Source organism: Camelus dromedarius, chromosome 4, assembly GCF_036321535.1.
Source record: "Camelus dromedarius isolate mCamDro1 chromosome 4, mCamDro1.pat, whole genome shotgun sequence".
Classification (NCBI taxonomy): domain Eukaryota; kingdom Metazoa; phylum Chordata; class Mammalia; order Artiodactyla; family Camelidae; genus Camelus; species Camelus dromedarius.
In genome coordinates this window covers 81579129-81605891 of record NC_087439.1, presented here as the reverse complement: position 1 = coordinate 81605891, position 26763 = coordinate 81579129, and the positions used below count along the sequence as shown (strand labels likewise).

Here is a 26763-nt window from a genome sequence, read left to right as displayed (position 1 = left end):
AAAAGCTATATATGACAAACTTACAGCCAGCATAGTATTCAAAGGTGAAAAACTCAAAAGCTTCCCACTAAAATCTGGGACAAGACAAAGATGCCCACTATCACTAGTCCTATTCAACATAGTCTTGGAAGTCCTAGCCACAGCAATTAGGCAAGAGAGAGAAATAAAAGGGATCCAAATTGGAAAAGAAGAGGTAAAAGTGTCACTATATGCCAATAGCATGTTACTATATATAGAAAACCCTAAAAGGTCCACACAAAAACTACTAGAGCTGATCGAAGAATTCAGCAAGGTAGCAGGTTACAAGATTAACATTCAAAAATCAGTTGCATTTCTTTACACTAACGATGAATCAACAGAAAAAGAAAGTAAAGAAACAGTCCCCTTTAAAATAGCACCCAAAGTAATAAAATACCTAGGAATAAATCTAACCAAGGAGGTGAAAGAATTATATACAGAAAACTATAAACCATTGATGAAGGAAATTAAAGAAGACTTTAAAAAAATGGAAAGATATCCCATGCTTCTGGATTGGAAGAATCAGTATTGTTAAAATGGTCACACTGCCCAAGGCAATCTACAGATTTAATGCAATCTCTATCAAACTATCCAGGACATATTTCACAGAACTAGAACAAATCATAATAAAATTTATATGGAACCACTAAAGACCAAGAATTGACAAAGCATTACTAAAGAAAAAGAAAGAGGCTGGAGGAATAACTCTCCCAGACTTCAGACAATACTACAGAGCTACAATCATCAAGATAGCATGGTATTGGTACAAAAACAGACATATAGACCAATGGAACAGAATAGAGAGCCCAGAGATGAACCCACAAAATTTTGGTCAACTAATCTTCGACAAAGGAGGCAAGAATATACAATGGAATAAAGACAGTCTCTTCAGCAAATGGTGTTGGGAAAACTGGACAGCAGCATGTAAATCAGTGAAGCTAGAACACTCCCTTACACCATACATAAAAATAAACTCAAAATGGATCAAAGACTTAAACTAAGACAAGATAAAATAAACCTCCTAGAAGAAAATATAGGCAAAACATTATGTGACATACATCTCAAAAATGTTCTCCTAAGACAGCCTACCTAAGCAATAGAAATAAAAGCAAGAATAAACAAATGGGACCTAATTAAACTTACAAGCTTCTGCACAGCAAAGGAAACCGTAAGTAAAACAAAAAGACAACCTACGGAATGGGAGAAAATTTTTGCAAATGAAACTGACAAAGGCTTGATCTCCAGAATATATAAGCAGCTCATATGACTTAATAAGAAAAAACAAACTACCCAATCCAAAAATGGGCAAAAGACCTAAACAAGCAATTCTCCAATGAAGACATACAAATGATCAATAGGCACATGAAAAAATGCTCAATATCACTAATTATCAGAGAAATTCAAATCAAAACTACAATGAGGTATCACCTCACACCAGTCAGAGCGGCCATCATTCAAAAATCCACAAACGACAAATGCTGGAGAGGCTGTGGAGAAAGGGGAACCCTCCTACACTGCTGGTGGGAATGCAGTTTGGTGCAGCCACTGTGGAAAACAGTATGGAGATTCCTCAAAAGAATAGGAATGTATGACCCAGGAATCCCACTCCTGGGCATATATCCAGAAGGAACCCTACTTCAAAATGACACCTGCACCCCAATGTTCATAGCAGCACTATTTACAATAGCCAAGACATGGAAACAGCCTAAATGTCCATCAACAGATGACTGGATAAAGAAGCTGTGGTATATTTATACAATGGAATACTATTCAGCCATAAAAACCGACAACATAACGCCATCTGCAGCAACATGGATGCTCCTGGAGAATGTCATTCTAAGTGAAGTAAGCCAGAAAGAGAAAGAAAAATACCATATGAGATCGCTCATACGTGAAATCTAAAAATAAACAAACAAACAAACAAACAAATAAATAAAAAACAGAAACAGACTCATAGACATAGAATACAAACTTGTGGTTACCAAGGGGGTGGGGGGTGGGAAGGGACAGACTGGGATTTCAAAAATAAGATTATACTGTATAGCACAGGGAAATATATATAAGATCTTATGGTAGCTCACAGAGGAAAAAATGTGACAATGAATATATGTATGTTCATGTATAACTGAAAAATTGTGCTCTACACTGGAATTTGACACAACATTGTAAAATGATTATAACTCAATAAAAAAATGTTAAAAAAAAAAAGAAAGAAAGATTAAATAAGAGTGGGGCCCTGATCCAATACAATTGGATTGTTCTCATAAGAGACATGAGTAAATTCTGGTGTAGCATTATGATGGAATTCTATTCAGCCATTAAAAATTGTTACTGAAGTGATGTTGATATAGAAAGATATTTATATTTACCTTTTAGTAAAAAGCAGGTTACAAAAGAGTATATGGTATGCTTTCATTTAAAAGTGCATTTATGTTTAGATGACACATGGGGAAACTGTGGAAGCCTATTCACCAAGGACAAGCAAGCAGGGATAAAGCTTGCTTATTCCCAAGCTCATGTGTATATTTATGTATTCATTTCACAAATGCTTATTAAGCACCTATGTGTACAAGGCACTGTGACACGTAGCAGGTGCTGGGACTATGGAAGATTTGGATTTTCTTCTGTGTCTATATTTTCTGATTTCTCTACAATAAACATATATTGCTTCTGCAAATTATTTCAACCAAGTTGAAATGACATTTTCTCTTAATCACAAATAAACAGCATATACTTCATATTTATGTGATTTTTTTTAAACAAGGATAATTTTTATAGGAAAAAAGTACCTGTCTCATTTCATGGGTTTTTATCCCAGGTTGGTCATCCACAGCAGGCAGTATCAGTTGAGGGGTCAGGGGCTACTTGGCAGATTTTGTCCTGGTTCCAGCCCCAGCATCAAGGGGCTCTGTCACTTTTGGGGGGTAATAGCTTGGCCAAGGCACCCTCAGAATTTGCGTGCCCCCACAGACACAAAGGCTTGAACCCAGCCTTCCCTGAGTCTTCAGGACTGAATGCCCTTTGATCCTCCAGGAATTGGACTGAAGGCCTGCTGGGAGCTGCCACCAGGCTACCGCACACTCCTTCCCTATGTCCCCTCATGGGCATATGTCCCTATATCCTGAGACAGTTTCCTATCCTCTCTGGGTTCTGATGCATGTGGGCGTTCTGCTCAGAAGAGAGCGGCATAATACAAAACTGCCTTGCTGCAGTCTAGGAGGGATTTGCTGCTCCTCAACTGGGATCCAGCAACCTTGCATCGCAGTCAATCGACCCCTTTTGTTTCAAGGTGTCCTTTTAACCTTTTGCGTGTGTGGGTGATGGTGGAGGCTAGTCCTCCCACTAGGGATTTGTGTGGCCAGGTTAGGGAGAGAAGAGCAGCAGTGCAGAGGAGTAGGGGGTTTTCCCACAGCACCATCTGTCAGTAAGAGGCCACTGAAATCTGAAAGTACAAAGCTGCGCTTCCGGGTTGGGTGGGGTTGCCCACCTGTGCTCCTCCTTCCTCCCCACCTCTCCCCTCCCCTCCTCTCCCCTTCTCTCCTCTCTCCTCTCCCCTTAAGCTTCCAGCCACCTTAGAATTTCTGAAGGCCCTGTGTTAAATCCTTTGGTTTTGTTTAAAAGTGACTAATAGTTTGGGGCAAGAACAGCACTGACGAAAGAACAAAAGGGAAAGCAATTCTGGGGGTGAGAGGCTGGTGAGGCCACTCCTCCTACCTACTGCGGCCAAAATGTGAAACCAGTTATGAAATATTTAATTACGTTGGTTCCCAAAGTGTTAAGAAACTTCCCCTGAAGTCCAAACTTTTCACTGTATAATGACATCTTGTTGATTAGCAAGTTGAAGGTCTCAGCAGGAGTGACTGCTAAGCCCCAACAAGGTTCAGAATCAGCTTGTCAAGTGGTTTCTGGAAACACGAACCCCTCTGGCAGTCAGAGAAAAACTGCTGCCTTTTACCAACTAAAAAGCCGTATGTTCCTGGTATAAAAGTTATATCTGCAAAAGGAACCACACTCCCAGGGTGTTGCCCTGCTGCTCCTGACAGACTGACAAGGTGAGGTTTTGAACCCTCTCTTCCCCGAAGCTGATAAAGTCATGATATCCTTTTAGAAAAAAGACAGCAAGACCACAGTAGGCTGTCTCTCAAGGTATGGAATAGGATCCTGGTGGGCAATGGTTGCTGATGTTTAGTGACAAGGGGACAATGGGTCCTTGAACGTTGGCCCTGAGAACCCTGATGAGTTGTGTTGGTGTTTAGAGTAAAAGGGAGAGGGGCCCTTACAATTTTTAAAAAGCATTCTGTGGTTGTTCCGTATCCTTCTGTATCACCAGAAAAGTGAAATTGCTTGGCTAGGACAGGTAACTATGACCATAGATAAAATATTCCCTTGTCATCAAAGGATGACAAGATATACTGAGGTCCCTTCTTACAAGGAGCAGGAAAGGAGAAAATAGAGGTAGGTTGGCTAAAAGCCTAATGAGACTCTAGAAGTTTGGTTGCACCAGCTAGCAGTTCTGCTGGTTGAGGAGGAATGGAAATTAATGCATCACTTAATGGCTGACCCTAGGCTCCTAGCCACTCTGGCATGAAGACCTTACTGATGACATGAGCATGAAGGAAGAACAGACAAAGACTGACCAGGGCTTGTTGCAGTGGGTCTTTACATCTATAATGAAGCCACCATCTCATAAGCACCCGTGGATGACAAGAGGGGAAACTATAACTTCCCTTAGGGCCACCATGACCACCACCTAGATTTACAGTGGAAATCATACATGCCCAGATGATGAGATAGTCACTCAGGGTTAGGTGGAGCAGTGTGTTCAACAGATACCATCAATCTTTGGGAGACAGTTAAATCTTTTCTAGTGCCCCAAAGATAGATGCTAGAAAACAGTTTAGCTCTGGGAAGCCAGTTCCTCAGAATGGAAGCCTAGACACAGACTAAGATAAATGCCCTTCAGACTAAAAGGGGTGTTATGAGTTGAATTTTGTCCTCCTCAAGTTCATCTGTTGAAGTCCTAACCCCCAGGAGCTCAGACTGTGATCTTCTTTTAAGATAGAGTCTTTACTGAAGTAATCCAGTTAAAATGAAGTTATTAGGTTGGGCCTGAATCCAATATGACTGCGGTCCCCATAAAAAGAGGAAATTTGGACATAGACGCACATGCATACAGGGAGAATGCCATGTGAACACAGTGATCTATAAGGCAAGAAAAGAAGCCTGGAATAGATCGTCCTCTCACAGCCCTTAGAAGGAACCAATCCTTACCAACACCTTGATTTGGGGCTTCTGGCCTCCAGAATTGGGACACAATAAATTTCTGTTGCTTAAGCCACTCGGTTTGTGATACTTTGTTATGGCAGCCTAAGCAAACTAATATAAAGGGAGACTGTAGGAATACAGACATCCAGTATGTAGGAGCATATGTACCTGGCTGTTATGCCAGGGAGTCCCCAAACTAGAGATTGATGGTTTGTCTGTGAGGGAAATTTTCTCTCAATATCAGGCCATAAGAAGGCCATAAAATCGAAAGATCCAGGTTGTAACAGGGGTGATTCCCTAGTTGGCTTTGGCATTTACGATAGACAAACAAGATCAAGGCCAAGAAGATATAGATGCCCTTGGCTGAGGTCTCTGCTGTTTGAAATGGTGTGGATCCAATGCCTTCATACCACATCTCTACCCAGATCTTACCTCCTTTGGAAACAAACAGGACTGGGGCAGAGGCAAGTCCCTCCTTCCTTAAGGAGGATCAGTTCTTATGTAATGGTCAAAGAATATTAGGGACTTGATGGCAACCAAGGTTATGAAACCTTTACAGCCTTTTTAGATATTGGGGAACAAGTCACTCTGGTGCCAAGAAATTTCCACAGGTGTGGTTGAAAAATTACTTTAACTGGATTTGGAAGAAACTCTCAGATTGAATGATGGACTAATGTAACTTTACACGTGTGTTAGGTTTCTCCAGAGAAAGAGAAGCAATATATATGTATATACAGAGAGAGATTTATTTTAAGAAATTTGCTCATGCAATTATGGGAGCTGACAAGTCTGATATTTGCAGGACAGGCCAGAAAGTTGGAAACTCCATCAGGAATAGATGTTGCAGTTTTGAGTCTGAAAGGCAGTCTGGAGGCAGAATTCCTTCCTCTTCTTGGGACTTTAGTCTTTTTACTTAAAACCTTCAAGTGGTTGGATGAGGTCCACCCACACTATGGAGGGTAAACTGCTTTATTTAAAGTCAAATGATTTAAATGTCAATTACATCTAAAAAAATACCTTCACAGCAATGTCTAAACTGGTGTTTGACCAAACACCACAGCCTAGTCAAGTTGACACATAAAATCACAATGGGGAGCCTTTTTGAGCCAATACACATTCAAGTGGTTATAATGGATACTGATGAATGTACTGTGGGAATAGATGTAAAGATGTGTAATATCTCTAGATTGTAAGGGATATTCCCAGTGGGGAAATGCCACTTTTAGAACAATAGTAGTGGGTTGAGTAGAATACCAGAAGTCCTCCTTGTTCTCTCAGCCCTGTCATGTGGTATCAACAAATTATCCTAGGATTCCAGGGAAAGGGAAGAGGTGGAAGGGAAGATTGCTGTCTTGATTAAAGAACTAGTACAGACAAATGTGTTAATAAACTACCCAACAGACTGTGCAGACTGCTCTTCTGCTTGGACCAGTCAGCGCACACGAGCCTTTTGAGATACACATGTCAGAGACTAACAATCATGCAGACTGGAGCCTGTGGCAAAATTATGTGGCCACTAGGCAATGGCCCTTTAGGGTTTTAGACACGGTGCTTGCCTGACATCACCACCCAGAACACCCTATTTACAAGATTATCCCTGGCTTCGTTTTGAGTGCTGGTAGACACTAAGAGACTGACAAAGCAAAGAATTGCTATACCCTAATGTCCTTTTCATAAGATGGGGCAGAAGTGAGCATATCAACAAAGTGGGTATTACCTAACAAGCATCTCTAATTACGTAGAAGTGGTATGTCCAGGAAAGAAGTAAACCTAGCATAAAGTGGTCAGTCGCCCTCCAGATGTGCTGATTCGGATACAGGGTCTACACCAACACCTTGGGTTTCTTGAGGCCTTCACTACACTGAGGTTCTTGACAATGCCTAGGCCTGGTTCATGGATGAATCAACTGAGTTGAAGGCCATGATGTATACTGGGTTTCTGCTGCTGTGCAGCCCAAAGAAAAATACTTGAAACTACGCATGGAAAAGAAAACTCTGTTCAATAAGCAGAGTTGTGAGCTATGGTACTTGTCCTGGAAAAGACCTCCCCAAATGTACCTTGTTACATTTTCACTGATTCATGGCAGTATGGGCTGGTGCCTGGCAACAGGATGCCTGGATGATCAAGTCTTAGCCTCTTTGGTGATAAACATTATGGCAGAAGATCACCCCCTGTTTGTGACCTAGGTGATATTTATGGAAAAGGTTTTCTGGGATGAATATCAATGGAATTCAAAAGACCTCAAGACCTGTGATGCCCATATAAGGACAAAAGCCACCAGGACAGACCATTGTACAGGGCATAGTAAAACGTCTAAAATTCAAGATTGAGTTTCACAGCAAGTGTCTTGAGCATATGAAGCCAAGAAAGCCTGGCAGATATGTCCAGACTATCAGTTACACAGGCCATTGCTAAAGGAAACTTTGAGGCACACAGCATAGGGGTACTGGACCTGGTTTGTCCTGGCAAATAGACTATGTAGGTCCCCTACTATCCTCTTAAGGGTACTATTAGACATTAACTGCAGTAAACATCTTTCCAAGGTATGGCACTGCCATCTCCATCCACACAGCAGATGGGGGGATGTTGCTATTCAAAGACCCTTAGATGGACTGTACTACATATTTGGATTCCCCAGAGCATCTGATCAGACAGTGGTGACTGTAGTAAAAAGTATCCAGCAGTGGGCAGCTACTTGGGGTATCCACTGGATTGTTCATGCTTCATGTCATCCCCAGACAGCAGGTGCCACTGAAAGATGGAATGGACCTTTAAAGAAGAAACTGAAAAAGATAACTGGGCAACCAAGGCTCGACTCCCAGTGGATCATGCACTTAATTAAGAGAGTCAGTTTGGACTATAAATGTTGCAGTTTGGACTATAAATGTTGCAGGGTACCTCCCATTTAAGCAGAATTTTTCATTATGAGATTGGGAAGGTGGGAACAGGCCCAGATAGACTGTAAGAGATCCAAACCACATAATTTATTCACTCTTCTCCTTCTTCCATCTTTCCTCCCATACCTACGAAACCAAGCCGCTGGAATTTTCTAGTAGCAGGAATAGTCACAGCATGAACTACTGTAACCTGGTGCTTCTTCTGCCACCTATTCTTGCTGCTCTTGGGTAGTCATGGATATTGATGCTAATGATCATGATACCAGGTGAAAACTCCAAAGGCGGACTTGATGTGGCCCGTATGTCAGGAGGCGGGAGATGTTCTAGGATGGTACGAGGTATACAAGGAAGAAACAACTGAGGCACCTCAGGAGAAACCAGCGTGGGTAGGACACAAGGAGGATTGGGACAAAGAATGAAGTGATTGTTGTAGAGACTGGTCATAGTGGTCAGGTGGCTGTGGAAGGGGAGGAACACCTCTGACTTGTAGGTCATCAGGGATAAACCCTGGGAGGCTGAGAGTGAAGAGGGGAACTTTTAATCTCCCTCTTTCAACTCTTGTCTACAGGCATCTTGCCAGTTTAACCCAGTCTGCTTCTACCACCCTCAACGTGACCACCGGCCAGAGAGAATCTGAAATCTGAAAACTCTCAGAAACTTCCCAAGAGCTGCTGATATCAGAAAGGACCAGCCTGCACTAAAGATAACAGAGCAAGATTAACTTTCTGGACACTGATTTGGTGTCTTTAGCCTCTTCCCACTACTGTTGGCCTTTTTTGATTGTTCATTAGTCATAGGTTGTTCTAAACTCTTCAGTATGGTAATAAACAATCATACTGCCCAGGACTTCCGTGGGTCAGCTGAGGCAGAGTTGGTGTGGTTGCTGACACCTCCAGTTGTCCTCTGAATGGAAGCCTGGCTACAGTCTACAGTCCAAATAGGCCTAATCAACCTACAGAAATCATGGTTATCGTCGTTCCCATCTGATGTTGCCTATGACAAACAGAACAGATTTGGTAAGCATACTTACCAGTAAAATTAGATTGTCTATCTGATTCGGTGATCTCTGCTTCTCAGAATTCTTATGTGGATATGTAAAAGTTTAGGGTGAAGCTTAGGGCAACCCTGCACACATATTCACACAGGCAAACACTTGGCCATAGCTCAAGAGCTTTAATTGTGTGAGTTTTGGCAGAAGACTTTGTGATCTTCCCAGAACATGAGAGACTGGAAGGCCTGCAGGCTTCCCTACAAGGAGCTGCTAGGAGGCAACCTCCCACTCACCTCCTTAGCTCATCTGGGAGGCTGTCAGGAGGTAACTTCTCATCACTCCCTGGGTTCTGATGAGGTGTAGGCTTCTTCCCACCCCGACTCAGAAAAGAGCTACAGAATGTAAGACCCCTTTGCTATGGTTTAGAAGGGGCTCCTCAGCAACAGGGCACCCTGCAACTCGCAGTGCAGTCCTCTGGTTGGAAAGTTTCAGGGTTGTCCTCTGAGGGTTTGAGACAGGATCACAGGGAGCTGGTGCCCTTGCCCTACTCTTCCTCTCAGTATATAAGCAATAAAGTGTCTAAGTCTAAAAGTGGCTTGTTCTAGCTTTACTGCTAGTCGGGCCTTGTCCTTGCCTTGTATTGTATGTCTGAACTTGACATTTTCTCATTGTACTGCAAGTTGATTCCAAAGGAGCACTGTGGCTAGCCCAGATGTTTAATCAATAACCCAAGGCAGTTCCTGGCAACCATTAACCAAATTATCAGTATATTGTTTAGAACACACTCCTCTATCTCCAAGGCAAGGGGTGGTAACCTTGGTGTGCAGACACGTTGGGGGTTGAAGGGGATGGAGAGCTGAAATTCTATGCAATATGTTGTGCATAAACTTATTTTTTGTCCTAGGAAAGTGCCATAGCTTTCAGATAGTCAAAAGGCTGGGGATCTAAACAAATTTAGGAAACTCAGCTTTAGGTTGTGATAGAGTTTTCTCCTTAACCAAGTTCTAGTCAGGCTCCTCTCAGCCCTCTTTTCAACTAAGCTTCAACATTGGCCTTTAAAGACTTTAACACACTAACATAATTTCTAACAGCTCAAAGTGCCGCTTAAAGTGCCTGCTTGAGAAAACTCAAGGCTGCCGAAAGAGTTTCCTGTTTGTTCCATCCAACGTCTGAAGATAGGGCCTGTGACTCCCAGTCTCTGTGGGAGGGTAGAAGCCTAGCTTTGATAAGATAAGCACCAAATGAGCTTCACATGGACCAACCCCTTCTTCCTGCTTTTTGTAATTTTTCACTTCCCTGACTCTGTGCAAGCCCCCGCCATCCTGCTCCCCACTCTGTCACTCTCCCTTTAAGACACCAGTCACCTCTGCACAAATCAGAAAGGAGTTCATCTCTTCCCCCTACTATCAGTAGTTACTGAATAAAATCTGTTTTCACCACTTTAATGCTGAACTATGCTTATCTTTGACAGTGTGTATACTTTGAAAGTTCAAAAGTAATACTGAACTAAAAAGTGGAAACAATCCAAATATCCATCAACAGATGGATGGATGAACAAAGTATGGCATATCCCTGGAATTGAATATTATTCAGCCATAAAAAAGGAACAAAGTACTGACACATGCTACAACATGGATAAACCTTGAAAGTATCATGCTAAGTGAAAGAAGCCTTTCACAATAGACAACACATTGAATGACTCCATTTATATAAACTGTCCATAACAAGCAAATACATAGAGATAGAAAGCAGATTTGTGGTTGCCAGGGACTGATGACAGAATGACAGGGGCAGGGGAGCAGAGTGTTTGTTATTGCCAAAGACTATGAGGTTTATTTCTGGGGTGATGAAAGTTTTCTAAAATTGTTGTAATGATAGTTACACAACTCTGTGAATACATTGAAAATCATTTAATTGTTCAATGGGTGAACTGTATGGTGTGTGATTATAACTCAATAAAGCTATTACAGGAAAAGAAACATTAAAGTCATCTAAAAATCTCCCCTCAAACAAAAATAATACTGCATTGTGATGTTCTATTCTTGTATTTAGTGGCCTGCTTAGTTTACTGATAGTGGGTTCCTTAGGGAGGCTCTCAGCACAGCAAAACAACATTAAACAGCAAGTAAATAGTCCTGAGAACAAAAGCAAACTCACAAACACCGAGCGCTGTTTTGCCAGTGTCAACAAACCCAGCCCAAAAAGCTGGCAGCCATCAGTTGGATAAACAGAAGGAGAGATGTAACTTCAGGCACAGGCCATGCTTTTGCCTACACTGACAGATGCCAGAAAGAAAGCATCATTCAGAGTCAAAGGTGAAGAAGAGTCCAGCTGGGACAGCCATGTCTCAGTGCTGTCAAAGTGTCATCAGGAGGTTAGCACCAACCCCCCTACACAAGTGGAATTTACATTTCCAAGTGACAGAAGGTGCTAAATAGTTAACAGCATTCCCAGGTTCTCCTTACTTTGAACCCTGCCTTGAATGCTATTTTCTGAGACCAGAGGCACCATTTGGACTCATAAAGAGCAGGATCACCTATATTTTTATTATGACTATCTTAATATGGATAATCAAAGGAAATAACATTATAAATCCATGTACTCTATCTCCAGAATTAAAAACTGTTAATATTTGTCATATTTGCTTCAAATCTATTTTAAAAATGAAAGCACTTCAGATTCAATGTCTCCTTCTTATCCTTCCCTTTGCCTTCCCTCCCCAGAGCAACCACTATATAACCCTACTACATATATATGTATCCAACAATAACCTATAGTATTTTTGTATGGTTTTTAATTTATAAAAATAGTTTTCTACCGTAAATATCATTCTATACTCAACTTTGGTTCTGAGTTCTATATTGATATATAAAAAGCTTGTGCATTCATTATGACTATTGCATAGTATTCCATTGTATACATCAAAATTTATTTATCCTGCTGATTGGCATATAACATGTTTCTGAATTTTTTATTCTACAAAGCTGCAAAAAAAATTTTATGCATATGAGCAGCCATTACTTCAATAATCATTAAAATGTCTGGTTTTATGCAAGACAGCAGAATTGTCATAAGTTTACAAATACATGGACCAGATAGTTGGACAGTAAGAATTTCCCTTTGATCTTCCACTGTAGAGGAACAATGGGCTGAGAGTAGAGGAAGATCCAAGAATGAACCAAAAAAAAAATTCCCTGGGATGCCCTCAGAGAGGCTGTTAGGAAAACAGAAGCATTTCCCACCTGCTATCTGAATCCCTCACACACCCAGAGGCAAACATCAGTGCTGAGCACACCTTTGCCTACAAGCTGGGAGGGGCTGGAGTGGAACAATGAGAGTACCCCAAGAACAAGGAGGGGATGGTCAGCAATGGATGCTGAACTAAAAAGAGGATACAGATGCAGAAGTGAACACCAAAAGTAAGGATCCAGAGCCAAACAGGGGTACAAAAGGAAGGGCCATCAGAAGACTTCAGAATTTTACATTGGACCAGGAAGCACTTGATCAGCAATCCTTTTATCTCCTGTTCTCCATTCTTCTATTGTTGTTTTAAAAATTGTAAAAGGTAATACATATATGCACACTGTTAAAACTCAAACGTACAAAGGGTTCAAATTGACCCAAATGATGATGAACTATGCCTGTGCAGGATGATGCCAGAGGAAACTCTGGGAGGTCCATAGCAGTCTTGCAATAAAAAGTAATCTTCCTCCTACCTCTCACCTCCAGACTTCAAGACCCCTACACAGAGGCAACAATCATTACCAATTTCTTGTATGTCCTCCCAGAGATATTTTATGCATATAAAAATGTATATATGCATATATCCCTCACACTCTTTATGCACAAATGATGGCATATTATATAGTTTTGCACCTTACTTTCTATCTCTTTGCAAGCAATTTATATTAATACACATAGATCTGCCCCTACTCTTTTAAATGGTTGCATAAAATTCCACCCTATGAATGTACTGTAATTTCTTTAATCAGTCCCCTACTAAGACATGTAAGTCATTCTAACCTTTCCCAATCATAAATATTGCTGTCTTGGGATTTTCCGGTCAAGATGGCAGAGTAGTAAGGACCATGAGCTCGCTTCTCCTCGCAACTACAGCAAAACCACAACTGACTGCTAAACAACCATTGGGGAAAAAAAACAGGCTGGAACTTAGCAAAATAAGATCTTCACTTGGAAACATAAAGAGGGAACCACAGCAGGATGGTAGGAGGGGTGTGCTCATGATATAATTGGGGCCCATACCCACTAGGTGGGTGACCCATAAGCTGAAGAATAATTAAGCTGCAGAGGCCCTCCCACAGGACTAAGAGTTCTAAGCCCCACGTCAGGCTCACCAGCCGAGGTTCCCAGCATTGGGAGGAGGAGGAGACCACAGGACATCTAGTTTTGAAGGCCAGCAAGGCTTAACTCCAGGAACCCCACAGGACTGGGGAAAACAGAAACTTCATTCTCTTGGGAAGCAAACACAGAGTCTTGCATGTGCCAGGTCCAAGGGCAGAGGCAGTGATTTCATAGGAACCTGGGCCAGACCTGCCTGCAGGTTCTGGAGGATATTCTAGGGAGGTAGGGAATGGCTGTGGCTCAACCAAGGGACATAAAAGCTGGTGGCAGACATTCTGGGAGTGTTCATCTACATGAGCTTTCATGGAGGCTGACATCTTTATTGGATCATTAGCACCCCTAGCCCCACCCAACAGCCTGTAGACTTAAGGGCTGAGAAGCCTCAGGCCAAATAACATACTAGGTAGGACCACATCCCCACCCAACAGCAGACTTCCTGAGCCACAAACAACTCTAGACACGGCCCTACCCACCAGAGGTCCAGGACTAAGGTTTACCCAGCAGTGGGCAGGCACTGACTCCTCCTGCCAGGAAGCCTGCATAACCCTCTAGGCCAGCCTCATCCACAGGGGGCAGATACCAGAAATAAAACAACAATCCTAAAGCCTGTGGAAGGAATCTACAAACACAGGCCAGACTCTATACTGGGACCAGCTGGACACTGGCCCTTGGGTGACAAGAGAGGAGTATACTACTGGGACATGTAGGATGTCTCCCACAGAGGGCCACTTCTCCAAGGTCAAGAAACATAAATAACCTACCTAAAAATACAAATAGAAAGACAGACAATATGAGGTGGCAGAAGAATATCTCCCAGGCCTAGGTACAAGATAAAACCCCAGAAGAAGAAATAAATGATGAGGAGATAGGCAATTTATCCAAGAGAGAGTTTTAAGTAAAGAGGTGAAGATGTTTGGAGAACTCAAGAAGGGTACAGATACACAGAGCAAAGTTTTTAGCAAGGAGTTGGAAAATATAAAGAATACCCAAACAGAGTTAAAGAATAAAATCACTGAAATGAATAACACACTACAAGGAACCAAGAATAGACTAAATGAGGCAGAAGAACAGATCAATGAGCTAGAAGACAGACTAGGGGAAATCATTATTGCAGAATAGAAAAAAGAATGAAAAGAAAGGAGGATAGTTTAAAAGAACTCTGGGACAACATGAAGCATACTAATATTCACATTATAGGGGTCCCAGAAAGAGAAGAGAGAGAGAAAGGACGTAAGAAAATTTCTGAAGAAATAATAACTGAAAACTTGGGAAAGGAAACAATCACCCAAGTCCAGGAAGCGCAGAAAGTTACACACAGGATCAACCCAAAGAGGAACACACCAAGGCACATAATAATCAAATTGACAAAAATTAAGGATAAAGAGAAAATATTAAAATTAGAAAGAGAAAAGTAACAAATAACATACAAGGGAACTCTGCAGATTTTTCAGCGGAAATTCTACAGGCCAGAAGGGAGTGGCACGATATATTTAAAGTGATGAAAGAGGAAAACTTACAACCAAGAACACTCCATCCAGCAAGGCTCTCATTCAGATCTGATGGAGAAATCAAAAGCTTCACAGATAAACAAAAGCTAAAAGAATTCAGTACCGCCAAACCAGCTTTACAACAAATGTTAAAGGAACTTCTCTAGTCATTAAACCATAAGAAAAGAGATCAAAAAGAAGAAAGAGGAAAAAAAAAAAAAAAGACCTACGAAAGATTGTTTTGGCACTTCAGGGTCTTTTATGGTTCAATATAAATTTTGGAATTGTTTGTTCTAGTTCTATGAAAAATGTTGTGAGCATTTTGACAGGGGCTGCATTGGATCTGCAGGTTGCTTTGGGTAGTGTGGCCATTTTGATAATGTTGATTCTTCCAATCCAAGAGCATAAGAGATCTTTCTATTCCTTTGTATCATCTTCAATTTCCTTCATCAATGTCTTGCAGTTTTCAGAGTATAGGTAGCCTCCCTGGTTAAGTTTATTTCTAGGTATTTTGCTGTTTTTGATGCAATGGAAATATTTATGCCAGTTATAAAATTCTGGTTTTTAATGTGAAAAGAAAAAGTGAATGATGGGCCACAAATGGCAAAAAAAAATCCTTCTTTTTTATGGGTGAGTTGTATTCAAATATATTTATATATATATATATAAAACGTCTTCTTTATCCATTTATCTATTGATGTGCACTTAGGATCCTTCCATATCTTGGCAATTATAAATAATGTTGCTGTTAAATAGCAGGGTGTATGTATCTTTTTGAATTAATGTTTTTGTTTTTCTCAGATATATACCGAGGATGGAATTGCTGGGCCATATGGTGGTTCTATTTGTAGGTTTTTGAGAAACCTCCATAGTGACTGCACCAATTTATATTCCCACCAGTGTACAAGGGTTCCCTTTTCTCCATATCCTTGCCAACATTTGTCATTTGCGTTCTTTCTGATGATGGCCATTCTGACAGGTGTGTGATGATGTCTCACTGTGATTTTTATTTGCATTTCCCTGATATTAGTGATGTTGAGCAAATTTTCATGTGCTTGTTGGCCATCTTCATTTCCTCTTTTGTTAAAATGTCTGTTCATTTCTTCTGTCTATATTTTAAATGGGTTGGCTGGTTGGTTGGTTGATTTTTAATTGAAGTACAGTTGATTTAAAATGTTGTATTAGTTTCTGGTATATAACATGGATGGACTTGGAGGGCATTATGCTAAATGAAATAAGTCAGAGAAAGACAAATACAGTAAGGTATCACTTACATGTGGAATCTTAAAAAATACAAAAACTAGTGAATATAACAGAAAAGAAACAGACTCACAGATGTAGAAAAGGAACTAGTGGTTACCAGTGGGGAGAAGGAAGGAGCAGGGGCAAGATGGAGGTGGAGGATTAAGTGGTACAAACTATCAGGTATAAAATAAGCTACAAGGATGTATTGTACAACATGAGGAATATAGCCAATATTTTATAATAACTATAAAAGGAGTATAATCTTTAAAAATTGTGAATTACTATATTGTATACCTGTAACATACAATACTGTACATCAACTATACTTCAGTTTTTTAAATATGATATTATAAAATAAATACACAAATAAATTTTTAAAAGGCCATGATCAGGCAAGAAAAAAATGAATACAAAGTAATTTATTAAAAAACCCAAAAAACAATGATCTTTGATGTTCCCACTACCCGGTTTTTGTTGCAAAAACTCTTCTGTATCCTCATTCCTCCTTTATCTCTTTAGAGCAGTCCCTCAGAACTACCTGAGAGGCTGTCTTCCAGGCTTAAGTCCTCAGTGAGTCTGCTGAATAAAACAATTCTCAGATTCAGACATAGTAAACAATCTATGGTTACCAGTGGGGAAAGGGGGTGGGAAGGGATAAATTGGGAGTTCAAGATTTGCAAATATTAAAAAAAAAGATTTGCAAATATTAACTACTATATAAAAAATAGATTTAAAAATTTCTTCATATAGCACAGGAAGCTATCTATATTCAATATCTTGTAGTAACCTATAATGAAAAAGAATATGAAAATGAGTATATCTATGTATATGTATGACTGAAACATGCTGTACACCAGAAATTGACACATTGTAACTTAGTATGCTTCAATTAAAAAAAAACACTTCTCAACTTTAAAAAAAAGAAATATTACTATTTTGAATAGCCTGGAATATCTCTTTGACCACAGAATTTTATCTGTAAGATAAAAAATCTGGCAGTGTATTTACTAAATTGGTATGATTCACATTTTTTTACCTTAATACCTAGTTTCAAATTTCCTATCCCTGAGGCTTTAAAGGCAATACACTTGTTCTGCCAGAGTCTCAAGGACAATCTGTAAATGTCTGCCAGATGAGACTGAAAAACACTCAAGCCAAGTCAAGGTAACTGGAGGATAATCTCTGGAAGGCTTGATGGTAACATGAGTACTGGGAAAGAAAATCCATCTAATCAACGGTATTAGCCAAATTGAAGAAAGAATGTGTTAACAGGATGGGGGTGGCCATTATAAAACCCAGAAGAAGGAGCCAAACAGTAAAAATAGGTAGCATTTATCTCTGAAGAGAGAGAGACATACTTAATCTAATGGACAGGCACCAGAGAAGCACATTCAACTAGGTTTCTCCAAGGCCTAGATTAAATTTCCTTCCATACAATCCTACTGTTTTAATTCTGGGGTCCCTGCACAGCAAGCTGTCCAGTGATGTAGTTGCTAATTTATCTCCCTAGGCACCTGGATTCTAGGAAGAAGATGTGGTGAATTAAAGAGGGCCACTGATTCTTTGACATTTCTCCCATCAAGAGGTCAGGTCTACATCTTCTCCTCTAGAATCTGGGTAGGTTCTGTAACTGCTTTGATGGGTAGAATATAGCAGAAATGATGTTCTGTCAGTTTCCAGATCCAGGCCTTAAGAAACTGGCAACTTCTACTTTCTGTCTCTTGGAATATTCTCTCTGGGGGAAGCCAGCAATATACAGAGACCCTCATGCTGTGAGGAAGCCCAAATTAGCCTTGCGGAGAGAGAGATACTCAGCTGTTCTGACCAAACCAGTCCATGCACCCAACATGCAATTGAAGAAGTCATCTTGGAAATTCCAGCCCCAGCAGATGCAATGTGGAAAAAAGAATGAGGAAGCCAACCAAAGCCAGACCTGAGGCCCAAACACATGGCCCCACTTGAGCTATCCCACATATCTTCAGCCATTCAAACTAAAACCCTACTCCATGGTGAAGCATTGATAAGCCATTCCTGATGTGCACTGCCCAAATTCCTGATCCATAAATCATGAGTATAACAAAATGTTCTTTTAAGCCACTATGCTTTGGGATAGTTTGTTACATGGTGGAGGATAACTAGAATAGTGAGTTTCTGTGTGATGGAGTATTATGATCCCTGGGATGGCTAACTTCCATAAATAAATACATGGGCACTCCCATCCACAATTTGTTTCTGTGAGTTTGGCTAATGTGGGTCAGTCCCCAAGAGCCTACCCATGCTGAATCTGCTGACAAAATTTAGTTTCTAAACCTGGGAAGCTGACACCTGAAAGCCCAGGCTTAATCAATCTGCCCACCTCCCTCACTGTCTCTTTTTCCCTTTATCTTATGTCAGACAACCCAGTTAGGGAACTGAGAAGAGTCTCACAAATAACTTTACCACCAGATGTAGCCACTACTCAGTACCACACACAGCCCTTTGTTTGGTACATGACATGTATTTATTTGTTAAACATTACAGAAAATTTCTCCTATTCTCAGAATTGTGCCTGCTGCTGGGAAGTACAGAGCTGGGAAAGACATAAGCCAGCCCTCAGAGCTTCACCACCCAGTATCTAAGCCATATAAACAGGTAATGATAAGAAACATGTGAACTTAAATATATAACAGACCTAAAGGGAGAAATAAACAGCAATACAATTAACAGTAGGAGACTTTAATACCCAACTTTCATCAGGGGATAGATCATCCAGACAGAAAGCAATAAGGAAACATTGACCTTAAATGTCATATTAGACCAGATGAATGTAACAGACATATACAGAACATTCCACCCGAAAGCAACAGAATACATATTCTTTTCAAGCACACATGAAACATTCTCCAGGATAGATCATATGTTAGGTAACAAAACAAAACTTAATAAATTTAAGAAGACTTAAGTCCAATCAGGCATCTTTTCCCATTCAATGTTATAAAACTAAAAATCAATTGCAAGAATAAAAATGGCAAATTCACAAATATTTGGAGATTAAACAATATGCTACTGGACAACCACTAGGTCAAAGAAGAAATCAAAATAGAAATTTTTAAGTACCTAAAGATGAATGAAAATGGAAAACACAACACATCAAAAATTAAAGGAAGGGGTGCCTGGGAAAAAGGAGACTGGGGCTCCAAATGTCAGCTTGAGGAATTTAAAGCTGATTCCCCAGACCATGCAGGAATTCCCAAGCAGGGGAGTAATTAACCAAACATGCTTTAAGGGGCACTGACATGGCAATGGTGAGTGGGTAGATTGCAAGGACAGATCAAGCAGCGAGGGAGACCAAGCAGGAGGGAGCATCCAGACATCATCTCTTCCCAGAGTCATGCAGCTGCTCATGCTGCCAGCTGAGATGCAGACAAGCAAGGAGGCTGACCTGGTGCTGGAGCTGCTGGAGCTGCTGGAGATGGAAGTGATATCCTCTGCACTGGGCAGAATAAAGCCTGCCAGGTTCAGAAGGTCATGGATCATCTGGCCTTTGATGCTGATGTCCAGTGGAGAGTGGGAACAGAGGCTTTGAGGAAAGGATGCAAAGAGTGGTAAAGGCCAAAACTTATGAGAAGCAGCAAAAGCAGTTCTAAGAAGGAAGTTCATAGCAATAAATGCCTACATTAAGAAACAAGAAAGATCTCAAATAAACAGCCTAACTTTACACCTCAAGAGGCTAGAAAAATAAGAATAAACTAACCCCAAAGTTAGTGGAAGGAAGGAAATAATGAAGACCTGAGCAGAAACAAATAGAGACTAAAAGGACAATAGAAAAGATCAGCGAAACTATGAGTTGGCTTTTTAAAAAGATAAACAAAATGGGCAAACCTTTAGCTAGACTACCAAAAAAAAAAAAAAAAAGAGAGAGAGAGAGAGAGAACTCAGATAGACAAAATCAGAAATGAAAGAGGAGACATTACAACTGATAGCACAAAAACACAAAAAATCACAAGAAAATATTCTGAACAATTACATGCCAACAACTTGGACAACCTAGAAGAAATGGATAAATTTCTAGAAATATACATCCTTCAAGACTGAATCATGAAGAAATAGATAATCTGACCAGACCAATTACTAGAAAAAAGGTCGAATCAGTCATCAAAACCTCCTAACAAACAAAAGTTAAAGACCAGATGCCTTCACTGGTTAATTCTTCCAAACATTTAAAGAATTAATACCAACCCTTCTTAAACTTTTCCAAAAAACTGAAGAGGAAGGAACACTTCCAAACTCATTTTATGGAGCCAGCATTTTCCTAATACTAAAACTAGACAAGGACATACAAGAAAAGAAAATTACAGGCCAATATCCCTGATGAGTGTAAATGAAAACATCTTCAACAAAATATTAGCAAACCAAATTCAACAATAAGTTTTTAAAAAATACACTATAATCAAATAGGATTTATTCCAGGGATGCAAGGATGGTTTGACATCTGCAAACCAATCAATGTGATATGACACATTAACAAATGAAGGATAAAAATCATATGATCATCTCAATAGATGCAGAAAAGCATTTCACAAATCCACTTACAATAAAATCTCTTATAAAATATCCACTTAGAATAAAAACTCTTATAAAAGTGGGTATAGAGAGAATGTAAGTTAGCACAATAAAGGTCATATATGACAAGTCCATGGCTAATATCATAGTCAATGGTGAAAAGCTGAAGGCTTTTCCTGTAAGATCAGGAACAAGACAAAGATGCCTACTCTTGCCACTTTTCACCATAGTATTAGAAGTCTTAGCCAGAGCAATTAGGCAAGAATAAGAAACAAAAGGCATTTAAATCAGAAAGGAAGAAGTAAAACTGTCACCATTTGCAGATGACACCATATGATATACAGAAAACCCTAAAGACTCCACTAAAAAAAAAAAGTTACAACTAATAAATGAATTCAGTAAAGTTGCAGGATACAAAATCAATATACAAAAATCAGCTGTATCTCTATACACTAAGAAAAAACTATTAGAAAGAGACATTAAGAAACACTCTCATTTACAATTGCATCAAAAAAAAAATGCCTAGGAATAAATTTAACCAAGGAGGTGAAAGACCTATATGCTAAAAACTATGATGCTGAAGGAAAAAATTAAAGAAGATACAAATAAATGGAAAGATATTCCATACTCATAGATTGGAAGAATTAATACTGTTAAAATGACCATACTACCCAAAGCAATCTACAGATTCAATGCAATTCCTATTAAAATTCCAGTGGCATTTTTCACAGAAATAGAACAGTCTTAAGATTTGTATGGAACTACAAATGACCCTGAATAGCCAAAGTAATCTTGAGAAAGAAGAACAAAGCTAGAGGCATCATGCGTCCTGATTTCAAAGTATATTACAAAGCTATAGTAATCAAAACAGTATGGTATTGGCGTACACACACACACACACACACACACACACACACACAGTGGAACAGAATAGAGAGCCCAGAAATAAACCCACACATATATGGTAAATTAATTTATGACAAGGGAGCCAAGAATATATAATGGAGAATGGGTAGTCTATTCAATAAATGGTTTGAGAAAACTGGATAGCCACATTCAAAAGAATCAAATTGAATCACTACCTTATATCATACACAAAAATTAACTCAAAGTGGATTAAAAACTTGAACATAAGACCTGAATATAAAACTCCCAGAAGAAAACATAGGCAATAAGCTGCTTGATATCAGTGTCAATGATGATTTTTTGGATTTGACACCAAAAGCAAAGGCAGCAAAGGCAATAAAAGCAAAAATAAACAAGTGGGACTCCATTAAACCAAAAAATGTTTTGCATAACAAAGGAGACCATCAACAAAATGAAAAGGCAACCTACTAACTGGGAGATAATATTTGCAAGTCATATATCTGATAAGGGTTAACATCCAAAAATATATGAAGAACTCATATACTGCAATAGAAAAACACACACACACACACACACACACACACACACACACACACACACACACACACACACCAAACAATACAATTAAAACATGGGCAGGGGTTCTCAACTGGTATTTTTCCAAGAAGACATACAAATGGCCAACAGGTGAATAAAAAGGTACTCAACATCACTAGTCATCAGGGAAATGCAAATCAAAACTACAATGAGATATCACCTCGCACCTGTTAGAATGACTAAAAGATAAAAAGGAAAAAAACAAGAGTTGGCAAGGATGTGGAGAAAAAGGAACCCTTGTGCACAGTTGGTGGGAATGTAAATTGGTACAGCTACCATGGAAAACAGTATGGAGGTTCCTCAAAAAATTAAAAATAGAACTATCATATAATCCAGTGGTCTCAGTTATGGGTATTCATTCCAAGAAAATGAAAACACTAAACTCAAAAAGATAAATGCATCCCCAAGTTCATTAAGCCTTATTTACAATAGCCAAGACATGGAAACATGGAAGCAATCTGTGTTCATCAATGGATGAATGGATTAAAAGATGTGATACACACACACACACACACACACACACACACACACACACAGAGGAATATTATTCAGCTATAAAAAGAAGGAAATCCTGCCATTTACACCAACAAGGATGGACACTGAGGGAATTATGCTAAGTGAAATAAGTCAGACAGAGTAAAACAAATATCGAATAATCTCATGTATATGTGGAATCTAAAAACAAAACAAACCAAAACAACACTCATACATACAGAGAACAGATTGGTGGTTGCCAGAGGCAGGAGGATGGAAGGAGGGCAAAATGGGTGAAGGTGGTCAAAAAGTACAAACTTCTAGTTGTAAAATAAATAAGTGGGGATTACAGACTTATATCCTGGGGATGTAATGTATAGCATGGTGACTATAACAATACTAGATTGTATACTTGAAAGTTGCTAAAAGAGTAGATCTTAAAAGTTCTCATCACAAGAAGAAAGTTTTAACTAAATATATATATATAAAAGAAACATGATATATGAAATGGCAAATACTATGTTCAGGAGGTATTATGGGGACACAAGAGGGGTCACCAACTCAGGCAGTCTACAATTAGCGCTACATAATAGATAGCTGATCTCATCATTCTCGGGGCTGACATCTTTGAAAGATCAATTTAATACAAATTTAACATATGTTCACATTTCATTTTCTCATCACTCTCAATATTATTTTAGTTAGGAAAGAGAAAGGAACTGGCATTTATAGACTAGCATGGTTTTCATATGTCCCAATTTCCACTCCAACCCCTTAAGTCCTACATTGTTTCCCTAAGCTGATTTTATTAATTGTATGTGTGATATGCAGTTTTTGACAACTCAGGGGGAAGGGGACATTATGGTCAGCTGCCCTTATATCAATTCCAATCCTCCTCCTTGTGCAGTAGCCACCTGTTTAGGTGGTAGAAACCCCAACTCCAGCTTTAGGAGTGAGCCTGCATGAGTCTAAGCTTGAGTATGCCTATGATCACTATGATGGGTTCAGGAATGGGCAATTAACCCCGGCCAGCCAACTAAGTTCTGTGTGATAGCAGAGCCAAGAGAACTGCAGAAGGACAAAACTGTAGCTTTGATGATCTCATGAATCTCTAGAACAAACTATACCTGAAGGGCGCTCAACTATTAGACTTTTCGGTTATATGAACCAATAAAGCTGCGTCATAGTTTAAGCCAGTGTGAGTGGCAACCAAATGGATTTGAACTGACACAAAGTGGGCCACTGGAACACATCCTCGTTCTCAGTAGGGGTATTAACTGGCTTTTATAGATGTGCAGCACTCTGCTCTTTATTAACTCACACCACCCACATGGAGGAAGGGCTAGTATATTTCCCATGGAACAGCCTAAGTTCATGTGACTCCAGATTTTTGGGATACAAAGACTGGAGCCTGGAGGCTCTCCTAAATCCTAGTCTTGGCCTCTCCTTTAAAATGCCACACATTCCTGGCTTTCTTCTTCATCTTCCACTTCCTAGGGCAGTCTAGAGTTTCTTTGGTAGTTGCTTCTCTAGAGATAATCCTGAGCAAAACTCCTCAGTAAATTCTCCCTAAGATATGATGAGAAATCCTTAGTCCTCACCCTTGGGGCATTCACTGGGATCCTCACATTTCTAGATGTTAAATCAAGCAGAAGAACATCTCAGGACTCTAGTTTCTTGGCTTACTTGGTTTCTTGGAGCTAAGCACACAGGGAATTATCTTTGTAATCATCTCTGAGTACCTTGTGGACTTGCCTACCAAGTCTCGGAAATAAGAGCTCAGCAGGGAATGTCCCAGGGGAGATGGTAGCAGCCCAGACAGGTACAGAGAAACTGTGGTTAGTGTGGACCTTCAAACACTCAGAATCATTTCCTCCATGATCTTTAACTCCCAGTCCAGCTTTCTCTGGAGGGTGGCTCATATATTGCCACACTGGAGCTTTTGTCACCTGAGGCCCTCTGTACTGACTGCATTTCATTCGACTGTCCAATCCATCCTACTGTACACACCAGAACCTGGACAGTGTCCCTTGGAGGCCATCTTCCCCCTCTATCCCTGCTCAAGAGCCCACCATAGCCCCTCAGAGGAGCCAAGGCCCTTAGTCTGGCCTTCAAGACCCTCCTGAATGGCCTGTCCTAATGCCAGTTCCCACAGCTCCTCCTCACAGCTCACTCCTGCCCAGCATGTAGCTACATGGTAACCAATCTGTTCATCAGCCCAGACAAAGTCCTCTTGTCAAGACTCCTCTTGTCAATCACTGATAACCACACATGTGCCTGGGTGGCACATATGAATCAACTCCTCCCCCAGCCCTGGACCAGCTTCTCCTCCCAGGGCACTCAAGTTCTCTTTCTGAAATTAGCTGTTTATTGATTTGTTCACTCCCTTGTTCTCCCTCTTCCTTCCCATGAGGGTATTGGCCTCATCTCATCAAACCTCAGCTCTTGGAAAAATGCCTGGGGCAGAGTGGGTGCATTAATATTTATTAATAGTCATCAAGAAGACAGATCCCACATGAATCTCTTTGGTGCATTTCCTAAAACCTCTCCAACTTATCCAACATTGGATATTCCAGTCCCTTCTCCACTGACAGTGGGCTATACATTCAGCCTTGCCTCATACTGGTGTTCTACTGGATAAACCCTTCTTATGGGACATTGATTTCTTAATAACAAAATGCACCTTTTCTTTAATGTCTATGATTTGGCTTTCACTCCCTGAGAAATGACATCTTTTTTCTAAGGGGAAATTTATCCTGCAAATTGCTAAACCTCTGTAATCTTCCAGAAGCCTTTACCTTTGGAAGAAGTCTGTGATAGTCAATATCACCACAGAGATAAATAGTGGTTCTATACCATCTGACAGCTTATGCACTTGCATCTGTCATTCTTTCACCAAGACAGTTCCTTCCTCTCTCTAACTCTGTCCACTTTAAACCTAGCCTCCCAAATCACCTCCTGCCCGGTGCCCTCCTGCTTCATATCACTCCTCGACGGGATCATTTCAGTTCATGACCCACAGATTTCCAGTGTATGACCACAGCCCCAGTTGGTCCCGAGTTAAGTGCCCGGGTCCTTCACTTTTTGTCCAATGTCTCCCCATCCCCAGCTTCTCTGTCCAGTTGCTCACTGTATCCCCTGGTTGTGAGCCCCACCCCCACCCCCCCGCTCGGTTACCTGGAGCTGATGCATTTGCAGAACGTAGCCTCGCACGAACAGCTGGAATAAGAGGCGCAGATGCCCTGGCCCTGAAAGCTCCTCCAGGCTCCGCAGTCTTCGGTTGCCAGGCCCGGTTCCAGGAGCCTCCGCTGCCTGGGCCGCCGGAAGGGCGGCAGGGATCGCGGCCTTGGCTCTGGCTCCGTGTGGGCCGAGGCCAGGGAGGGCCACCCTCCTCCCCAGCAGCGCCCACCGCAGCCTCGCACAGCCTAGCGCACGCATACTATTCATGGTCTGTGCCGCCGCGTCTTTGGATCGAGAGTGCAGAGAGCCTGGAACTTGCTCAAATACGGATCGGTAGGGGCGGGTTTAAGGGCACCGGTAGCCCAGGGTGGGCCGGGCGAAGGCTGACCAGGCCCTTTATTGCTCACTTTCCCTCGCGGTCTTCAGTCCCTCCAAATAGGATCTAACGAACTCACGGAAGCCACATTTTCCAACTGTAAGCCTCCTGGCTCGGGAAGGGGTCGGACAACGCCAAAGCAGAAAATGCACAGAGGGGCTTAGGAGACCCACAGAGCTCTGATGATGGCCGCCTCTTCCGCAAATCCCCACCTCGCACTTCCGCGAACTCTCGAGGAGAACTTGATGTTCGCTTGGTCCCAAGTCCGTGCGGGAGTGCTGGCAAGGTTCTCCGTGGCCCGGGAGGCTTCCAAGACCCGGAGGCCCCACCCAGTGAGACCCGCCTCGCCTGACCTGGGGTTCCCTACCCAGAGCGCCAGCGTCTCAGCTGTCCTCTCTTCCTGGAGGGACTGAGAACCGGCTGTAGAGATTAAACTGGCGGCTGGCTTTTCCTAATAGCCCC

The 26763-nt window shown here is 41.0% G+C and overlaps 1 protein-coding gene across 1 annotated transcript in view; it reads right to left on the bottom strand.

The window, feature by feature from the left end:
• LOC105096090 (sterol 26-hydroxylase, mitochondrial) overlaps positions 1-26763 on the bottom strand; it is a 38818-nt gene extending 12055 nt beyond the window's left edge. Inside the window, exon 1 of the mRNA XM_010988340.3 lies at positions 25923-26763. Within this exon, the coding sequence (XP_010986642.1) occupies positions 25923-26192 (270 nt within the window). The 5' untranslated portion in view covers positions 26193-26763. The remainder of the gene's footprint in view (positions 1-25922) is intronic.